A 22171-nucleotide genomic window follows, 5' to 3' on the forward strand; every position below is an offset into this window, starting at 1 on the left:
CACATCATGGACTCCATGAAAAAGCCTGCCAACACATCCCTAGAGATATTTAGCCTGTGGATCCTCCACTGGCCCACAGGCACCCCCTGTGCTCCATGTGCCTCAACCACACTCTCCTCCATCCTGTAGCTGGATCTGTGTGCTTGCTGCTGAAGGCAGTGAGACCCAGCTCTGGCAGATGGATACTGAGCATGTGCAGAAAGCCAGCCAGAGTTTGTGGGCCAGGGAGAGAACACAAGTAGCATCACCCTTGGGAAATCAAATGGGAGGCTGTTTGCACCTGACCTTGTGTGTTACGTGATGGGGAAAAGACATATGTGGTTATGAATTCTGTCATATGTGGGAGCAAGAATTGCAGAGCAGGTATATGCATAGAAGGTCTATGAAAGCCTCAGAATCCCTAGCAGGACAGATGGAAAGTATTTCTCACCCTCAGTCAGTAAAATTGGTTGAAGGTGGCTGCCATTTAAAATGTGAAGATAGCAATGCAAAATTTCAAGGAACATGAAAAATGAAGGAACTATAACACCCCCAAAGGATCATTATAATCTTATAGTAAGAAAGACATGGAGATCTGCAATTTGTCTAATAAAGAATTCAAAATAGCTTTTCTAAGGAAGCTTAATGAACTACAATAAAATAGAAAATTTAGTAAAATCAGGAAAATAATACACAGACAAAATGAGTTAAACAGAGATGGAAATCTCATAAAAAGAGCCAAACATTTTCTGGCACTTACAAATACAATGAATGAAGTTAAAACTGAAATAGAGAATATTAAAAACAGAATGGATCAAGGAGAAGTACTAATCTGCATTAAAATACTAGACCTTTGAAATTATTGAGTCAGAGGAGAAGATAAGGATGAAGAGTGAAGAAAGCCTACATGATCTGTGGGATGCTATCAGCAGAAACCTTACAGGCTAGGAGAGGGTAGGATGATATGTTTCAAGTTCTGAAAGGGAAAAATAACTGCCAACCAAGGATACTCCATCCAGCAAATTTGTCCTTCAGAAATAGACAGATCAGTACTTTTCCAGGAAAACAAAAGCTGAGGGAGTCCATCACCACTAGACCTGTCTTCCAAGAAATGCTGAGAAAAGTTCTTCCTGTTGAAGTGAAACGATGCTAATTAGTATTATGGAAACATGAAATGGATCCATATGTATGGATGAAGAAGACATGGTTCATGTAGTCAAAGGAAAGAAGGAAATCCTACTATTTGTGACAACACAGATGGATGTTGAGAGTATCATGCTAAGTGAAATAAATCTGAGAAAGAGAAAGACAAATACTGTACAATGTTACTTATATGGGGAATCTTAAGCCAAACTTGCAGCTGCAGAAAGTAGAATGGTGGTAGCCAGAGGGATACCAAAAATAGGGTGATTTTGGTCAAAGGGTACAAATTTCCACTTACAGGATGAATATGTTCTGGATATCTAATGTATATAGTGATTATAGTGAAGAAGATTTTGTTATATACTTGAACGTTGCTAAGAAAGTAGATCTTCAATGTTTTTTTCTGTCCAAAATGGTAATTATGTATGGTGATGAACTCTAATGTGGTAATCATTTCACAATATATACATGTATCAGATCAACACATACACCTTAAATGTACACAGTGTTCAATATCAATTGTGTCTCAATAGAGCTGGGGCTGTTTATAGGGCTGGTGGGGGGGGGGCGGCATCCACAAAAGGAGTCATGGTCTTACAGGGCTCAGGATTCAACAAGTCTAATTCAGGAATCTGCCTGAAAGCTTCTCTTTCCAAAATTAGTATTGTTGACTACTGTAACAACTAACTACTTAAAGAGTAAAATGGTTGCGTTAAGAGAACAGATACACGTATATGTATGGCTGAGCCCTTTGCTGTCCACCTGAAACTGTCACAGCATTATTATCTGGCTCTATTCCAATACAAAATAAAAAGTTTTTTAAAAATTGATTGACATTGGACACTGCAAAGAAATCTCCCACTGTCGATCATAATTGCAATAAAGTTGGCCAGAAACTTCATTTGGGTTTCTTGTAACATCATATGGAAAACCCCAAAAGAATATTTTGGCCAACTCAATATTTCCTTGAAGGCAGTCAAATGAGTAACATTACCGCAAAATGAAACCATCTTGTGGGAGTCACATCACTCTGGTTTTGGCTATGAGAACACAACCATGTTTTATGTTTTAATTTGAGAATTTCTATACTTAACCAGGTATTTTTCTTCACAAACAAAATGGCATAACTAAAATGATTCATTTTACTTGCATATTAAATTAACCACCTTCTGTTTGATGCTGAATTTCTTTTCAACAATCATATGTTTGAAATTGACATGCTCTAGTATTTTCTTTTTAGTACATATGTGCTTTTAAAGTGGAGAACAAGATTAAGTATCAACAGAAGGCCTTGTTTGAGGCTTCTTTTCCCTACATCACTGGTATGCCTGTGAAATTGCCATAAAAACAAATACTGAAATTGCACACCTGCAGTTAAAAATAAACGAACAACTATGAAACCCCTAAACACAACTAATTAAGGTTTTAGGTGTGGCTTTCACATATATACCCCTGGAGAAGAAAATGGCAACCCACTCCAGTATTCTTGCCTGGGGAATCCCATGGATGGCGGAGCCTGGTAGGCTACAGACCACTGGGTCACAAAGAGTCGGACATGACTGAGCGACTTCATTTTCACTTTCACATATATAAGGTTAATATTATCTCATCTTTTCAATTAGTAGAAATTTGAAATAAGAGTTTTATGTCTACTAAGTAGAAACCTACACCCATTAGATACTGAAAATAGTGAACTATATTAAAGTATTTCCTTAGAATATTTTCAGAGGGGCAACGACCTTAAAACTAAGCAAAAATCAAGAATTATTTCTCTGTATTATCAGTTCTTAAGCTTTAGAATTATAACTCTAGGATTGGAGAAAATAGGAACTGAAGTATATAAATTTGCTGTGAATATTTTTGGACATTAGCTTGAGGCAGCTAGCCTGAACAGCAAACAATGTGACATGCTTCAAGAAGTGGAAACAGTGCTTTTAACCGATCATTTAAATACTGATTTTACAAAACCTTCAAGGGTTGTTGTTTTTTTTGTTGTTGTTTCTGAATTTATCCTTCATAGAAATCAAAGAGCGCTTCTCTGCATGGAAAAAAGGATGTTTTGCATTTTAACAAAAGTATAAATTTAGGAGAAGTTTACATATTTATTCATAGGTACCATCTATTTTTAAGCCTGGAAAATTCTACTCACTTAAACTAAAAAATCTTATTCTGAAATTGTGGCAGTAGTAGAATCCTAGGGTTTCCCTCCCTTCACTTCCTTCATTTGAATGATCCGAAACACCTGATTTTGTAAATTTTGTGATTAAAGTATCCTAGTCATGCCAAGGTAAACCACTAGTGTTAAAACACAAGTTAAAATCTTAATCTGTTAACCTGTCTTCCAGTCTGAGCAATCCATAACCTAGGTAAGACCTGGATATTCAGAGTAAATAAAAGTACATTTGAGTGCAGGACTGAAAGAAAAATTTCCATTTACACTTAAGACAGACTTATTTATCAAACATAATAGAGCAAATTGTAGAAACCTTTGATTTTTTATCAAATATCAAAAACACTTTTATGGAATTAAATTTTTTTGCATAATTCATCATTTCTCAAGAGGCAGGTCAGGTGGTCTGGTATTCCCTTCTCTTTCAGAATTTTCCACAGTTGATTGTGATCCACACAGTCAAAGGCTTTGGCATAGTCATAAAGCAGAAGAGATGTTTTTCTGGAACTCTCTTGCTTTTTCCATGATCCAACATATGTTGGCAATTTGATCTCTGATTCCTCTACCTTTTCTAAAACCAGCTTGTTGTTTTCCTCTATTTCTTTGCGTTGATCGCTGAAGAAGGCTCTCTTATCTCTTCTTGCTATTCTCTGGAACTCTGCATTCAGATCCTTATATCTTTCATTTTTCCTTTGCTTTTCGCCTCTCTTCTTTTCACAGCTATTTGTAAGGCCTACCCAGATAGCCATTTTGCTTCTTTGCATTTCTTTCCATAGGGATGGTCTTGATCCCTGTCTCCTGTACAATGTCACGAACCTCATTCCATAGTTCAACAGGCACTCTATCTATCAGATCTAGGCCCTTAAATCTATTTCTCACTTCACTGTATAATATAGGATTTGATTAGGTCTACCTGAATGCTACGTTTTCCTATTCTCAATTAGATTGTTTGTCAAGTTATATTCAAGAGTTTCATTTACACTAGCCTTATTTTCAAAATAATAGGCATTGTAGAACCGCTTCTATCAAATTTTATGATTAAGACAAAATCTGATTAAGACATTATTCAATCTAATCAATTGCCATTTTGGAATGAAACACTACAGGCCTGGCGCATTGGAGACAGATGTTCTCCTGTTTAGAGATTTTAAGGAAAAAACTAGTTTGTGCCATTGGGTGGTGGGCTGAGTGAGCCAAGACCTGGTCCCCGGGCGTCCCGAGGGGACTGCAGAGCAGGGCCATTTCTGGATCCTGCTTCTCAGGCTTCAGGCGCTGAACTGAAAGGCAAGGTGGGGAGAGAGGCGCAGCGCTCCCTGCCTCACCCCCACCCGCAGATTTCTTTCAGCCAGAGCTCTGGCTCTTTGTACCAGAGATCTCAGGGATCGCATTTTCTTTCCCTTTTCCTAAGTTACCTCTAAGCGGTGATAGGAGGTGTTAGTTACTCCCAGTCCCCAAAATACATGATCAAAAAACGGATCTAAATTTCCTTACTTCTACTTTGTCTGCAAACCTCAACATGTTCGAGGTGTCGTTCTCTGGAGAGTAGACTCCTGTACCTCTTCCTCTTGTCTTGCTGAGACAGTGCACAGCTGTTTTCCCCAGGGTAGACAAGAATCAAGTGTGCATTCTTCCACCACCACAGAGCCTCCGAGATTCAGCAAAGCTTCAGGCCTGTAGAGCTCCTCCATCACCCCAGGAAAAGGAATCTCCTTTCCCATAGAGTCTGTTCTTGTCATGCCTTATAGGGTAATGTTGGTCCCTTTCCCAAGTCTCTGTACCCAGGATCTGACAGCTTCTGTTCTGCGTAGCTTTTCCTTTCCTTGGTTCCTTCCCAGTTACAGCCTTTCCCCTTTAGCCCTCCACTTGAGCCTCTTATGTGCTAATCCTCTTCTAACTAGCAGTCTTATTTTAGCAAGGGTAGCTTTCCCACCCTCCAAACTCTCCTCCACTTTGTTCGTGGGACCATTCGTGCTCAAGGTAGTGGTCTAGTAGGACAGTTTGCATCTTGCTTGCCCTAGGATAACATCAGGAAAACAGAAGCCACAGCTCTGAAGGGCAGAATCAGGAATCCAGGTCACATACCAGAAAGATATAAAGCAGACCCTTCAAGACCATGTGACATAGTGCTCCATAGGGCTGCAGAAGAGCCCTCACACATTTATACTGGCCTAAATTTATTAACTTGTTTCATCTGAAACAAGACTAAAGGGAATCAAAGTTTTCCCCAAGCATTTTGAAGACCCACAAAAAAGAGTCCTCTTATCATTGGATAGTTTGGTGGGTGTTGATAACTTAAACAAGGACATATATATTTATATATATGCATATGTGTGTGTTTGTGTATATATATGTGCTTGTCTAATTGAAGATGCATCATCAGGCATAGGAATCAAGATAATGCATTTAGCAAGAAGAGTGGACTCTGAAGCTGAAAAAGTCCTTAAGAATAGTCTTTACACCAGATGATGTAGACCAGAGAGTCCAAAAGTAGCTCTCAACCTGTTTGTTTCTGACAGGAACCATAATTTACCCTCCCTCTACTTGAGATACACACCGAAAGGCCCTTTCCTGAGATGCTTTGGCCCCTTTTTATCCTCTCCTGAATCCCGGCCTTTTCTAGAAACCCTGATGTGGGAATCTTTTAGAATAAACTATCCTCAGAGTAGACAGAATTTTTCCCCCAGTCATGGATGTAGCTGCCTGAGCCCTTCAGGAGGTTGACTCTTTTCCTTGTTAAGGACTACATTCTTTACCTGTTCTCAAGTTCTGGGGGCCTCTTCCTTAACTGCCTAACTAACCCTTCACTTCATGAATCAAGTGGGATGTTTTCTCCTAAATTTCAAAAAGTTCTCACAATGCACTGCTACTCAACGAGTGTCCCATAGACCAAGCCATGATACATGACCCTTTTTCCATCAGAATGCTGAAAAATCTCAGTATGAAGTTTGGCTTTCTTAAAGCTTCCTTCTTCCTTCTCCATCCTCTAACACCAGGAAGCTTACCAAATATTTAGTCGTGAGAACATCATCATTTCTAAGCATCACTATTAGATTGTAGAACAGTAGATGGCAAAAGCTGTTTGTCCCCTTTATGACCAGTGATTTTCTACTGACTAGCAGATTCTGTTATAAGGAGACTGAATTTTCCTTTAAAGTGACAACCCGCTTATATAGGGGTAAATGCAACCACAGCAAGAGTGTCTGGATGTGTTCCTAAGTGCAAAATCTGTAGGGCAACCATGTGGCCTTCTATCCCCAGACTCTTGTTTCATGGTAACAATTCGGTCCACAATCCTACAGCAATAGTTTTCAGTTGGGGCTCACCACTTAACCTCCCAGTGACCCAACAGCAGTCACTATACCAACTGCTAGCAATTATTTAATTTTATCTTCAGAAACCTAGTTTACTTATTGGTAGCTTTGGTAAAACAAATTTATTAAACGGTTGTTGTATGTTAGGTACCACTATAAACACTTTACATTTCACTGAATTCTTATAAGTAGTTGTTATCTGTTTTACAGATACAGTCCTAGAGAGAGAAACATGTCTAAAATCACACAGTTAATGATAAAACTGGGTCTGTCTAACTCCAAAACCTCTAGTTCTTCCAGTACCCCATCCTGTTTCTCTGAGGATCCCTTATCCCTGGCATCTGTTTTATTTCCTTTCTCTCTTTACAAGCCCCAGGGCGCTTTTCCAATTCTCCAGTAAAACTAGGAACTAGAGATGATTACAAAAGCTCATTCAATGTTTACCTGAAAAGTACATGCCCTCTTTGTTTAGGTGACAGAAGATAAACATACACAGGATCAAAGTGTTAATAATTTTTAGATCATATTCAGTTCAGTTCAGTTGCCCAGTCGTGTCCAACTCTTTGTGACCCCATGAACTGCAACCTGCCAGGCCTCCCTGTCCATCACCAACTCCCGGAGTTTACCCAAACTCATGTCCGTTGAGTTGGTGGTGCCATCTAACCATCTCATCCTCTGTTGTCCCCTTCTCCTGCCTTCAATCTTTTGCAAGATCAGGGTCTTTTCAAATGAGTCAGCTCTTCGCATCAGGTGGCCAGAGTATTGGACTTTCAGCTTCAACATCAGTCCTTCCAATGAACACCCAGGACTGATCTCCTTTACGATGGACTGGATGGATCTACTTGTAGTCCAGGGGACTCTCAAGGTTCTTCTCTAACATCACAGTCCAAAAGCATCAATTCTTCTGCGCTCAGCTTTCTTTATAGTCCAACTCTCACATCCAAACATGACTACTGGACAAACCATGGCATTGACTAGATGGACCTTTGTTAACAAAGTAATGTCTCTGCTTTTCAATATTTTGTCTAGGTTGGTCATAACTTTGCTTTCAATGAGTAAGTGTCTTTTAATTTCATGGCTGCAATCACCATCTGTAGTGATTTTGGAGCCCCCCCAAATAAAGTCAGCCACTATTTCCCCATCTATTTGCCATGAAATGATGGGACCAGATGCCATCCCAGCAATCTTGCTTCCAGCTTGTGCTTCCTCCAGCCCAGCGTTTCTCATGATGTACTCTGCATATAAGTTAAATCAGTAGGGTGACAATATACAGCCTTGACCTACTCCTTTTCCTATTTGGAACCAGTCTATTGTTCCATGTCCGGTTCTAAATGTTACCTCCTCATGTACGTACAGGTTTCTCAAGAGGCAGGTCAGGTGGTCTGGTATTCCCATCTCTTTAAGAATTTTCCGCAGTTTATTGTGATCCACACGGTCAAAGGCTTTGGCATAGTCAATAAATAGATCATATCAGGAAACTTTTACTATACCAAGCATTGCAGATGAGGGATAGTCAAGAGAATGAAATTTATTTGTAGGTACCTTGAGCTCATCATTTGGGGAAAAGACTAGTTGGATATATAGTAGATAGAATTGGTAAAAAAAAAAAAAGTGTTGTGTTTTTTTTTTTGTAACAGAAAATTGCACTTATGACTTCATTCCTGCCCAAAAGTATGTGTTTATTTTTTAAGGATAGGTAATCCATGTAAGTCTGTCTTTCATTTACAAAACACATTTAAAAAGTAAATTTACTTCACTGCTTTCTATTTACACAGAATTATTCCCTAATGGATGTTCAGCCTTCAAGAAAATTACTCCCAACATAGATGAAGAAGGAGCAATGAAGGAGGATGCTGGAATGATGGATGTCCATTATAGTGAAGTAAGACTCCAGGGCCTCCATTATCAGTTAGATAAATGTAACTTCTTTAAATATATTTACATTAAGAAATTATTACAGCTAACTCAATTTGAAAGGTAACTAAGGGTTGATGGGACTTCCTTGGTGGCTCACATGGTAAAGTGTCTGTCTACAACATGGGAGACCAGGGTTCGATCCCTGAGTTGGGAAGATCCCCTGGAGAAGGAAATGGCAATTCACTCCAGTACTATTGCCTGGAAAATCCCATGGACAGAGGAGCCTGGAGGGCTACAGTCCAGGGGATCGCAAACCGTCGGACACGACTGAGCGACTTTGCCAAACTTTGCCAAGGGTTGATGAACTATAAGGATTAAAACTACCCAGGGATCAGATGTCCGTTTTTGGAATGTGGAGCCCTATCTCTGCAATGGTTCTTTCTGTCTGGTTTTAGAAATGTACCATGTATCATCATCCAATCACCTTCTCAGTAACCAGATCACAGGTACCATACTTTGAAGACATCTCCATAAAAAATAGAGTTAACAGTGTAACAGCTGAAGAGAGGAGGCTTCCAGGTGTTTTAAAGATGGAAAATTTCTCTGAGCTTCATATGGATAGTAAACACCTGAAGTTGTCACTCGCTCAATAAGGCTTTGGACTTGGTGATAGAAGAGGTATAAAATAATTAGATATGGCTGATCTCTGACCTCCAGAGTCTACCTAAAGAGACAACCCCCCTACACAAAATGGAGAAAAGCAAGACAGTGCCATTTGAATAATACAGACAATATGCAGAGTCAAAGGTGAGAGAGAGCTTTGGGCTGAGGAGAGTTAGGACTAGAGAGAGGTTTAAAGAACGAGGATACCCTGAAGTTGTTTCAGCAGCAGCGGAGAATAGCTGGGATAAAAGGGAAGAGGTGGGAAAGGGTAAGGCGTATTTTAGGGAGCAGAGTAAATGGATCATTTTGGCTAAGCCATTGGGTTCTCATAGGAAAGAGCAGTAGTGGAGGTCTGAATTGGAGAAACTTTGAATGTCTGGACTTTATTGATTAGAATGTTGAATTGCTGTCAAAGGTTTTTGAGCAGAATAATAACAAGATGAAATGAAGCAGGAAGATAGGTTAAATTGGTGGTAATGTGGGAAATGTATTGGAGGTCGATGGATGGCGGCTGGGGGCAGAGGCTGGAATGCAGGCTGCCCTAAGTGTCCAGTTGTGAAGCAGCCAGGCCTAAACCCAGCTTGTGACAGGTTCAGGGACCACTGAGGAAAAGAGGAAGACTTGCTGGCTGTGTAGAAGAGTCAAAAGTAGCACTGAGATTTCAGGTTTGGATATTTATAGAGAAATGATGGATGGATGATTTTACAGGGAAGGTGATGAAGTCCATGTTTTGATGAGTGTTGAATTTGAAGTATCAGTAGAAGGTTATTGAAATGGAAACAACATCAGGTCATTAGACATTAAGAACTGAATCTAAAGAGAGAGATCAGGGTTGCGGAGCTATATCTGGAAGTTATAGCTGTGTGAGAAGCAAAGCACACTAATAGGAGATAATATAGCAAGTGAAGACCAGAGAACCAAGAACTGAATCACAGTGACGTTCACATTTAAGGAATGTGAAGACCAAACAGAGAAACAACAAAAGGAGGCGACGAAGTGCTTGCAGGCCCACAGAAATGAATCTTTTGAAGGTAGTATTAAGAAACATAAAAAGCAGCAGTGTAAAGTGATAGAGACACACTTTGTACTCTATGCACTATATTTTTTAAAAATAAGCACTTTCAAGCTAGCTCTGGTTCATTTTGCTAAAATGATCTATGCCTAGAAGCTTTACCTCCTACCTCTTGTTTTCTGCCTACTACTTCTCTATGACTCTCTCCTCAGCAGTATAACTAGAGGCACAGATGTAGAGAGTGGACTTGTGGACACAGTCGGGGGAAAGAGAGGGTGGGATGAATTGAGAGAGTAGCATTAAAACGTATACCTGACCATATGTAAAACAGATAGCCAGTGGGAAGTTGGTGTATACACAGGGAGGTCAACCCGGTGCTCTGTGATGACCTAGAGGGCTAGGAACTGGGGGTGGGAGGGAGGCTCAAGAGAGAGGGTACACACACACACACACACACACACACACACACACACACACACACACAATGACTGACTCATGTTGTGTGGCAGAAATGAATACAACATTGTAAAGCAATTATCCTCCAATTAAAAAGAAAAAAGATTCATAACAGTAGGAGCCCATCTAGCATCAAAAATGCTGGAGTGGGTTGCCATTTCCTTCTCCAGGGCCTCTTCCCGACACAGGGATCAAACCTGGGTCGCCTGCATTGCAGGTATATTCTTCATTGTCTGCACTACCCGAGAATCCCCAAAGGATTGTATGAAATCAATAGATATTTCTTAAGTGAAAAAATAATAAAATAAAGATAATAATACTATCCTGGTCACTTCACAATAAACATGAAGTTTCTTTATAAGTCATTAATTGCTACATAAATGTCAGGCTTTATCACTAACCAACTGGATAGTAAACTTGGCTTTTACTCCCATAACTTAGAAGAGTTGATGTTTAAACCGTGTTTGCTGGATTAATTAATCATAACAGAGAATCATATCCTTGAATTTTAATCCCAGTTCATTGCTTGACTGTGAAGCCTGGAGTAAATTAATTCATTTTTTGGGTTTTAGTTAGATGATTTTCATGTAAGATCTCCAGTTTGTGTGGGCTCAGAGCAGGAAGATTCCAGGGAGTTCATGGGAGATAAATGCATTAGCACAACTGCAGTTATGTCTTTTTTTCCAAACAGCAGCTTCAGCTTAGTCATAGAAGTGGCCTTAAGCCTGACCCTTTTTTGTACTCCAAGGAAAAGTAATAATATGTCTTGTTAGTCAAGAACTATAATCAGTTTCCTATGTAAAGACATTTGTTGGAACTCTTTTGTGTTCTACAGTAATAATTTATATGTGCTTTTCATTTCAGGTATACAGATAGAATCATATTCTCCATAGTGCCATTTTATGTTTCGTTTTATATAATAGGGCTTCTTCCTCGTGCCCTAGCCAATGGAAAATAACTGCCACTGATTTACAAGTTTCATTGAAATGAAAGATACAAACTGTTGTTCATTTAGTGGCTTCTTTAAGTAGGTGAATTAAGCCATTAATAATTTAGTTTGTTTTTACGACTGCATTTCTGACTTTTGAGTTGAAATAGTTTTAAAGATAAATTAACATACAGTAAAATGCGCACATATCAGGTGGACAACTTGATGGATTTTGACAGTTGTCTACACCCATATAACACCATGGTAACACATTATCACGAGAAACAAAAAAGTAGAACATGTGCATTAGCCCAGAAAGTTCCATTGCGCCCATTTCCCGTCAGTCTGCCCAGCCCCAATATCTGATGTAGACTGGTTTTAACAGTATTTGGTGTCATAAAAATGAAATCATTCAGTATCTACCTTTTGTATCTGCCTCTTTTGGTTGGCAGAAATTTTTTGAGATGCATCCATGTTGTGGAGTAAATCATAAGTTCTTCCTGGCTAAATATTCTGTTCTCTCGATATAACATTTTAAAACCCATTCTCCTGTGGAAGGATTTCGGATTGCTTCCAGTTTGGGACTGTTATGAATAAGGCTGCTTTAAACATTCTCATCTGTGACCTTTTATGGGCATATGCTTTAATTTTTCTTGAGTAAATACCCTGCTGGTTCCTCAGGAAGTTTTCTATGTAACTTTATATGAAATTGTCAGTTTTTAAAAGAGGTTGGGCCATTTTATATACCAACAATGGATGAGAGTTCCAGCTGCTTCACTTCCTCACCACCATTAGCTGTTGCTAATCTTTTCGTATTTTTGCCATCCTAGTAGACATGAAGTGATATCTCACTGTGTTTTCATTTGTATTTCTCTAATGCCTAATGGTGTTGAGCATTTTTCACGCGGTCTTTGTCTTTCATTTATCTTTTGTGGAATGTTTATTCAATTCTTTTGCCCATTTAAAAAATTTTATTATTTTTGTTGTTGTTGATTTTTGGGAGTTATTTCTATATTCTGGATATAAGTCCATCGTCAGATATATGTGCTGCAGATTATTTACCAGTGTTGGATTCATTTATGTATTTTCTTCACTAAGTCTTTTATTGAGCGGAAAGTTTTGGTTTTGATAAAGTCCAGTTTACTCTTTTTTAATGGTTTATTTGTGTGGATGGGGGTGTGGGTGTGGGTGGGTGTGTGGGTGTGTGTATGTTTGGTCTGAGAAATCCTTCCTTACCTCGAGACTGTGAAGATGTTGCCTGATATGTTCTGCTATGAACTTTGTTCCTGAGTTTTATGTTTGGGTCTATAGTCTCTTTAGAATTCTTTTTTGAGCGTATAATGAGATAGAAGTCAAGATTCATTCTTTGTAGACAGGTATTTTACATTGTCCACACCATTTGGGGAGAAATAAAACTTCTTTCATCCCTGCTGAATTGCTTTGGCACCTTAGTTAAATTTCAGTTCTTTATATGTTTGTGATCTATTTCTAGACTCCGTTTTGTGCCACTGATCTATTTGACCATGTTGATACCAATATCACACTGTCTTGATTGCTGCAAGTTTTTCAGTTATGGAATAATATAGTGTCAGTCCTTCAACTTTGTTCTTTTTCAAAGTCACTTTGGCTATTCTGCATCCTTTGATTTCCATATAGAATTTCAGATCATCTTTTCTCTTTCCTCAAAATAGCCTGCTGGAAGCTATGTGAAGATTTTGTTACATTTATATATCACCTTGTGGAGAATGGATAGCTTGAACAATGCTGAGTCTTTCAATCAAGTCTTGTTTAGGTTTTTAATTTCACCCAGCAATATTTTGAGCTTTTTCAGAGTAGAAGTCCTTTCTTGAATATTTTATTAGATAATGGATGTTCTGATGCTACTGGAAATAGTATTGTTTGGGTTTTTTATCTTATTTTTCAATTTGTTGTTGCTAGTATCCATAAATACAGTGATTCTATATGGTGATCTTATGATCTGCAACCTTGCTAAATCCTCTTACTTGTTTTAGTAGTTTGTATATTCCTTAGGATTTTCTACATACGCCATCATGTCATCTGCACAGAAAGATAGTTTCACATTTCCTGATCTCTTTCCCTTCTCTCTTTCTTTCTCTCTTGCCTTCTTACACTGGCTAGCACCTTCAGCATAATGTTGAATAGAAATGATAAGAGCAGACAGTTTGACTTGTTCCCAAATTGAGGAGAAGAGTGTTTAGGCTGCAGGCTTTAAATAAATGTTCTTTATCAGATTGAGAACAATCTCTTCGATTCCCTGTTCTGGGTGGATTCTTTTTTAACATTGCGAAGGGATTTTAAATTTTTTCAAATTCTTTTTCTGCATCTATTGCTAGACATCACGTTTTTTTCTCTTTTATTATGTTTACATGGCTTTTCCGTTTACATTGGATTTTTTTCCTTATTGTAAATCAACTTTACATTCCTGGGACAAACATTACTAGTTTTTAACAGATTTTTTTTATTTCCCGTAAGTTCCTCCTTTCTACTGTTACTAGAAAATTTAACTATTAAATGTTAATATACAGATTATTCAAGTAGCAACATTTAATGAACATCTATTTACTACCACCCTGCTAGTAACTGAAGAAAACAATATAATAAATATATTTTCCCTACACTTAGAGTCACAGCATACTTATAAAGTCAAATACTTATATAACAGGCAAGTACAGTGATAAATATCCACCCAGTGTAGTATCATAGTAAGAAAAATAGGCCTCTTGTGTCGCTACTCTGTGTTAATCAGGCGAAGGATCCTGGAAGAGGTGAAATCTGACTTTTCTTACAGCGTTAACTAAGTGAAAGGGATTAAAGGACACGAGGGTACAGAGTGGACAAAGGTACAAAGTTAAGACAACACCATGGTGCTTCTGAGAAACTAATAGTAGTTCATCACTGCTGGAGCATAAAGTACAAGGCTAGCTTGAGGAGTGATGATTTCATAAAATATCAGCCAGGTCGCTGCAAAGCTTGTGTGCCAAATGAAGGAATTTGGCCTTAGTTCTGCAAATGATGGGGAGCCATGAGATTCTAAGGGAAGAGGGATGTAATCTGGTTTGTATTTTAATCAAAACCCTCTGGCAGATTGTGGAGGATAGATTTGAAAATGCCAAGGCTGGAGGCAGGAAGATCTGTTAGAAAACAATAATGATGTCCTGAATCTTAGCAATGAGAGTAGAAATGGAGAGGAAGGGTCAGATTTGAGAAATATTTAGGAAGTAAAAGTGGCAGAACTTGGCGATGAACTGATTAAAAGATGAGTCAAGACTGAGGGTGTATTCGTTTCCTAGAGTTGCCATAACAACGTACACAAACTGGGTGATTTAAGACAATAGAACTTTATTGTCTCACAGTTCTAGAGTGCAGAGGTTGGAAATCAAGGTGTCAGCAGGGCCCTGTTCCCTCTGAGACTCTGGGTAGCAGCCTTCCTTGCCTCCTCCTAGCTCTGATGGTGGCTGCTGGTCTTGGATTTCCTTGGCTCGAGGGGACATTACTCCAGTCACTGCCTCTGTAGTCACATGGTGCTCTCCCTGTTTGTCTCTGTCCTTTTGGAGTAAGGCTCACCCAGGAAATCACTGCTGCAAGTAAGACACTCAAGTATGACATCAACTTCACTCATCGTTATCACCAGTGACCCTATTTCCAAATAAGGTTACATTTGGAGGCAGTGGGAGTTAGGGCTTCAGTGTATCTTTGTGAGGGACACAGTTCAACTTACAACAAAGAGTAAAGTCAAAATTGCTTTTAGTTTTCTAGTTCAGAGTCTATAGGATATGACCCCTGGCTAGGTAGGAAATGCAAGGGAAAGAGCTAGTTTAGAAAAGAGATGAAGTCAGAATTGACTACAGACATACTTTAAGAGCCATTGTAACAGTCACTTCTATAGGTCTGAAATTCATCTCTTTAAGATAGAAACAAACTGTTCAGACTTATGGATAGTATGAGTAATTGGCATCATCCTTTCATTGTTGGGAACATGAGATGATGGTTGTTTTATAGAAGCTGTTATTATGGCAAAGAGATCTCTATCTTGAGGTATTATGTTATCATTCTCACTAGTTTTAGAACCAACAGTTAGGAAGGAAGCATTGTTGACCAAAATCACATCATTTAATGAACACTGATGTCACTAATGCAGCAGCTTGAAAATTGTGAAATTACCTTAAGACTCTATTAACTGTGTGTAAACATAATTTTAGTGGAAAACAAAAATCATGGACCTTTATAGGCTTAGTGGAATTTACCCTGTTAGACATTTAAATATCCTCAGTTTTGAAAACCATATCCCCTTTTAAAAGTACTTCTGAACATGTTACCTTATGTAAGTTTGGTTAACGTCTTTATTACATGCTAAACAAAGTAGTAGTTTTCTATTGTCAATCTTAATTTCATACTTTTAAGAATGTGGTTTCAGTTTCTAGTGTTTCAAGCATGTCATTTAGAATATATAGTTACACAACTGTACTCCTGTTCATTTCCTTAAATTTAGTACATCCTGTTTTTTATTCATTTGAAATAGTTCAATCTATATTTGCACAGAGCTCAAGTATCTCTGATTCTTTATTGCATTTTTTCTCAATGCAGGAAGTTTTGCTGGAATTGCTAGAACAATGTGTGGATGGCTTATGGAAAGCAGAGCGTTATGAAGTAATTTCTGAAATTTCCAAGTTGATCATTCCAATTTATGAGAAACGTCGAGAGTTTGAGGTAAGTAACTGATATGTTTGCACCATTCACCTGTATATTTTATTTTGATCTTAAATTACTATCCTTAAAAAATTCTGAAAAGTCCTAAAATTCCAGTCCTACCTTATATTCATTTAAATTTTCCAAATGAAATTAGGGATGCAATGTTTAAAATATAAATTAAAATTAACATTATGCCAGTTTTTCTCACAGCAGTTTTATCTAGCAATCTTCCCTTCTCCACTCATGGCAGAGAAAAATCCATGTTGTCCCTCACACACACACAAAAAAGTTACTGGATTTCCATGTGGTCAGGGAAGAGATATAGGTGTGAATCACTTCTTTTCAATTTGATGGTGAGACTAAAGGTGCTAGCAGATGACAGTAGTGGAGATAATAAGTTACTCCTTTTATGAGGAGCTTTTCCAGTTTTGTCTGCCACATAAATCTTTGATCAAGGGGAATTACTAAAGAACAGTAGTATAGCTGTTGCCAGCAGCACTCAACAGGATATTTTATATTCAAGAATCTGAGTCTGTATCATAATTTTCTACCCCTGCTATGCTGGAAAGGGGTGTTTTAAGACTTAGCCATTTTTAAAAGCAAAGCAGTCTATCCTTAAGTATATGTAGCAAGTAGCCTTTCATTGTTGAAGGGTCCCAGAGTGAAAACATATATTTAATGTCATCTGTGTAGTGTTCTAATCTCTTCTCCAAATTGGCTCTTATCAAACTCACTCTTTCTTCCTGGGTTCTGGGTCTTCCTACTCTTTGTCTGGCTTTTGCTGTATATGGGGATATGCCTGAAAAATCATAGTGCAGCTCAAGTGATTATATTAAAAAGTGAGAGTTAAGTAATTAAATCTATGTTATATAGATGACAAACGATAGCCTATGAGACAAGACAAGAATTGGCATTGCTCTTTCTGTCAAAGCATTGCCTCCTAAGAACCTTTGTAAAACTGCCAAAGTACCTACTCTCTTACTCTTAAGTTGAAGACCAGGTTATTAGAAACCCAGAGAACATTTTGCTACTCACTTGACTAATAGGGAAAAAAGAAAAATTTATCATCCCTACACATTAAAGGAAATAATATCTTCTATTGGGGAGCCACTCCTATTTCCTTGTAGAGAGGCAAGGGTCTGAATAGATTCTGAAGCATCCTGCACGGGATGAAGTAATTCTTCAGTGTTCTTTATGGGATGGGCTGAAAAGTGTCAGCCACAGCAGCCATAAAGGGAGGAACACTTCCCTCAAATTGGCTTCAACTGCAGAAGACAGTATGGAAAGAATGTCAAAGAAAGAACATCTGCTTCCGGTCTGCCCTTTTAGCACTGAAATGAAATTCACCAGCGTACAATGAACCATTTTCTAGTTTGCAGTTCAGTAGCATTTAGCGCAGTCTTAATACTATGCTCCAACCACCTCTCTCTAGTTTCAAAACATTTTTATCTTCCCAGGAAAATCTCTGTCTCCTTCAACGAATCACTCTTCACCCCCTCCCTCACCCCGCTGGTGACCACTAATCTGCTTTCCGTCTATGGATTTGCCTGTTCTGGACGTGTCATAGAAAAGATGAATGCAAGATGTGACCTTTTGTGTCTGGCTTCTTTTACTTAGCATAATATTTAGAGGTTCATTCAAGTTGTAGCCTATGTCAGAACTTCATTCCTTTTTCATGGCTGAATGATATTCCATGGTATGGCTACACCAAAATTTGTTTGTATGTTTGGGTTGTTTCCACATTTTGGCTGTTACAAACAGCTGTTGTAAACAGTTATGAGTAAGTTTCTATGTGGGCATGTTTTTGTTAATCTTGGATAAATACCTAAGAGGGGAATTGCTGAGTCACAGAGTAATTCTGTTAACTTTGAGAAACCACCAAATTGTTGTCCCTTTTACCTTCCCACCAGCACCTCTGATTGGCACTTGTGTTTGGGGCTTCTTCTTAGAACCTAGTGAATGTGGCATCCTAGTGAATGTGAAATGGTGTCACATTGTGGTTTTGCTTTCTATTTCCTTAATGACTCATGATTTTGAACAGCTTTTCATGTCTTTGTTGGCCGTTTTCATATAGTCTCTGGAGAGATGTCTATTCAAGTCCTATGCTCACTTTTAAATTGGGTTGTTTGTCTTTGTGTTGTTGAACTATGAGAGTTCCTTATATTTTTTGGATAAGAAAACATCAGATATGTGATTTGCAAATATTTTCTCCTGTTCTGTATGGTGTCTTTTCACATTCTAGATAATGTTCTTTGCATAGTACATTCCCTTTTTCTGAGTGTGTAGAAGAATATATTTTTTGGCAGTGTCTGTGAACTTGTTATAAAAACATTCCCCACTCAGGCTTTTGCTGTTATTTTTGTGTCTGCATTTTACTTTCCTCTCCTAAAGTGTTTGCATGATTGTTTATTCCCATCTTTCCACCTTAGGGCTCAAGCAAAGCATTTTGCTTCTTTTTCAGTCACAATAGTTCAGACATAAGGGAAAAAGTAGTCAATAACACAGTACTTTTAATGTATATGCTACCATTGAGATATGAATGACATGAAGCATGATATTTAGAATTACAGTGTTATTTGACCATTTTAAGCTCTACCCTCTCAACTAAACTTGTTGAGGCATTTTTTCTGTGACCATGGGAGAAGGGAATACGAATGACCCCACCAAAACCATTTTGAAAAGGAAATGGTGTTGTTTTTTCCCCCTTATGCATTTATTGTAGACATTTCATAACTAACCAAAAGATAAAGCTAATTTGTTAACTCTCATATTTTCAGAAACTTACTCAAGTTTATAGAACTCTTCATGGAGCTTACACAAAAATTTTGGAGGTTATGCACACAAAGAAAAGACTTTTGGGCACTTTCTTCCGAGTTGCCTTTTATGGCCAAGTAAGTATACTGTAGTTCATCAAGTTGTTTCCCTTTTTAAACATTCACCTTGAATTATTAGGTTACCATAGCAGCAGCTACTGGTTCTAGGGTTCTGTCTGGGTAAAGCACCTGTCCCAACAGGAGGTGTGACACTTTTCTCATGTAATGTTCACTTTGGTTTCCATATTTAGTCCATGAGGGCAGAGCACAGCATATAAGATTTGAACGTTTCCTTCAGTTTCAATTTCAGTCAAGCTTCTTAAATGTTTCTTTAATACCTAGTACTGAAAGTTTTCAAATATAAATCAGGTATGTGTGCAAGTGATGAAAAATCGAGTGTAAAAACCTTCAGGCCAGTGATATGCTCATATGACTGAGTTTGAACGTTGTCATTTATTTCAGTTACAATATATGCATGTGGCTTTTAGTACCATTGTTTAAAATCTATTTCCAATACATTATTGCTGATTACTTAGTGGATGTTCTGTAAATGCTATATTTGCTCATAATACTTATAAATTATTGTATGTTTAACTTTATAATAGTCTTTTTTTGAAGAAGAGGATGGAAAGGAGTACATCTATAAAGAGCCAAAGCTCACCGGCCTCTCAGAGATTTCCCTGAGACTTGTTAAACTTTATGGTGAAAAATTTGGTACAGAGAATGTCAAAATAATTCAGGATTCAGACAAGGTAACATGCCCTGCATTTTGAAATCATTATTTATTAGTTCCAGATGTGGCACATTGCTTCTGACTTTTTCCTTTTTTAGCTGGTGGAGGAAAGGCATGGGAAATAGAGTCTTTCCAGATCCTAAAAGAAAGGACAGGGGCTTGGAATCAGAGAGAAGGATTCAGATCTCCATTCTCTGCCACTTGCTAACTGTGCGACCATGTCAAATTTGCTTAACCTCGCTGTGCCTCATCATTCTTGTTAGTAAAATGAACTTAATAATAGTGCTTTCCTCATAGAGTTGTTGTTGGGATTAAATTAGTTAATGTATGGAAAATGATTGAGTTCTTGATACATATAAAAGCCTTCAATAACAACATAGAATCTAGCATGCTCAATAAATGTTAGCCATTATTGTTACTGCTATTGTCAATTTCATACTGTATGATTAAAATAATCTTAGGTGGGACATCCCTAGTGGTCCAGTGGGTAAAAGTCTGCCTGCCAATGCAGGAGACACAGGTTCGATCCCTGGTCCACGAGGATTCCACTTGCTGTGGGGAAACTAAACCTGTGCACCACAGCTACCACACTGGCGCTCTAAATCCCATACACTACAACTAGAGAGTACTCACTGCTCATTGCAACCTGAGAAAGTCCACAAGCCACAGCAAGGATGATCAAGTACAGCCAAAAATAAAAATAAATAAATAAGTGAGATTTTTTAAAAAATCTTATGACACACCTTTCACTCTTAAGATAGCCTTAGTTCAGTAGTTATATTTGCAGTGATATAGGTTTAGGAGAGATGCCTTGATCTAAAGATGATCCATCCCACTAGACCCTGCCAAGGCAAGGATGAGAAAGGTTCCAGCAAGAGAGGCTGTTTCTTAGAAACACATAGTTCCAGATAGACAGAATTGCGGAAGAGCACAATGGGAATGACTGATTGTCCTTAGTCACCATGGGCATGTTCAGGATGAGAGCTGATTTTTAAGGTAGGAAAGACCTTTAATACAGTGCAAGATCTGCAGGCCCCAGAAATACTTACCAAGTGACTGTGATGTGCATGGTGCTCTGCAAAACACTTGCAGCATTGCCAGAGTGAAAAGCCCTTGGCGATGGTAAAGACACTTCATTTTCTACCATGAAAATGATCTCTTCACTTTGTAAATTTAGCTACATCTTATGGAGATGATTTTACCTTGGACATATGCCTTGGACGTTTTAAAGTAGGTATACTGACAGGCCCAGAATTCATGAATATTTGGCAAAACTGCTCTGCTTCTTATCAGTTTCCGTCTTCTGTGTTGTTTTATTGAATTAAGACCATAGAGAAATTTCTCTTTTGTAGCCAGCAAGTTTTAGGCTTGCTACCACACTACTGGTAGTATAAATGGAAAGTTATTAGAAAGCCAGGCTTGCAGAAAAACATTCAGTTTCCTACATTACGCTGCCTCTGAAAACCTGGCCAACAGGCACTAATGAGAAACCACCACCAGGCAGCTGGACTCCTGACCCTCTTTGTAAACACAATATTTCAGTCACTCTTCATAGGCAACGGAGAAAAGAAGCAGTGGCTACTTTTAAAATCCTTCTTCTTTCTTAGTGTGTGAAGTTAAAAATTTAAAACACTCTTTTACTTGCCAAAGAATATAGTCTGCCTAAGGACACAGTTTAACGAACCGTGGGCAATATTTTTCTGTATTTTAAATGTATGTTTCCTGGACCCAATAATTTCATGTTTAAGATTTTATCTTGTAGATGTACACACATAAAGATGTATGTTTAAGATGTTTATTGCTCTTAAGTTTATATAGCACAAATCTCAAAACAATCTAATGTTCATACGATTAAAGACATGGTACTGCCTTCATAAAGGATATAACTAAACTACTTAAAATATTTATAAGTTTGGATGTAAACCAATCAAAATATATTCTTTTTTATATAAATTTATTTATTTTAATTGGAGGATAATTACTTGACAGTATTGTGATGGTTATTGCCATACATCAATATGAATCGGCCATAGATGGAATAATACAAAAGTGTTAACCATGGAATCTCAAAGGAGAGAGTCTAGAGTCTTACGGAGAAAAAAACCATTTTTTACTTTTCAAGTGTACTTTTTGAATGTTTTACCATGTACTTAGTTTATTTTTATAACGTTAAAATCAGTCTTGACCTCTTTTTATTTCTCTTCTATGTTTTTTCTTATTTAGATAATTACCTTCAACTATTTCCTGAGGTTCCTCTGGAGAAATCTAGATATTTAATGGGAAAAAAATAAAGAATTTGTGAATATAGGCTTTTTGGCAAAGTTTTAAAGGCTACTAAGAAAGTTTCTATCCCTTGTCACAGCATTGAATACGGTGTTTGCTGTGGGTTTTTCACA

The 22171-nt window shown here is 38.0% G+C and overlaps 1 protein-coding gene across 5 annotated transcripts in view; it reads left to right on the forward strand.

Moving 5' to 3' along the window:
- Positions 1-22171, forward strand: part of DOCK11 (dedicator of cytokinesis 11) — a 212984-nt gene that overhangs the window by 173506 nt on the left and 17307 nt on the right. For all 5 annotated transcript variants that reach the window (XR_001917616.1, XM_018044192.1, XM_018044191.1 and 2 more), the window contains 4 exons: positions 8379-8485; positions 16125-16247; positions 19007-19120; positions 19648-19794. Coding sequence is in view for 4 of the 5 variants with exons in the window: in XM_018044192.1 (XP_017899681.1) it covers positions 8379-8485; positions 16125-16247; positions 19007-19120; positions 19648-19794 (491 nt within the window). In the remaining variant the exon portion in view is untranslated. The remainder of the gene's footprint in view (positions 1-8378; positions 8486-16124; positions 16248-19006; positions 19121-19647; positions 19795-22171) is intronic.

The sequence above is a fragment of the Capra hircus genome (genome assembly GCF_001704415.2).
Source record: "Capra hircus breed San Clemente chromosome X unlocalized genomic scaffold, ASM170441v1, whole genome shotgun sequence".
Lineage (NCBI taxonomy): Eukaryota > Metazoa > Chordata > Mammalia > Artiodactyla > Bovidae > Capra > Capra hircus.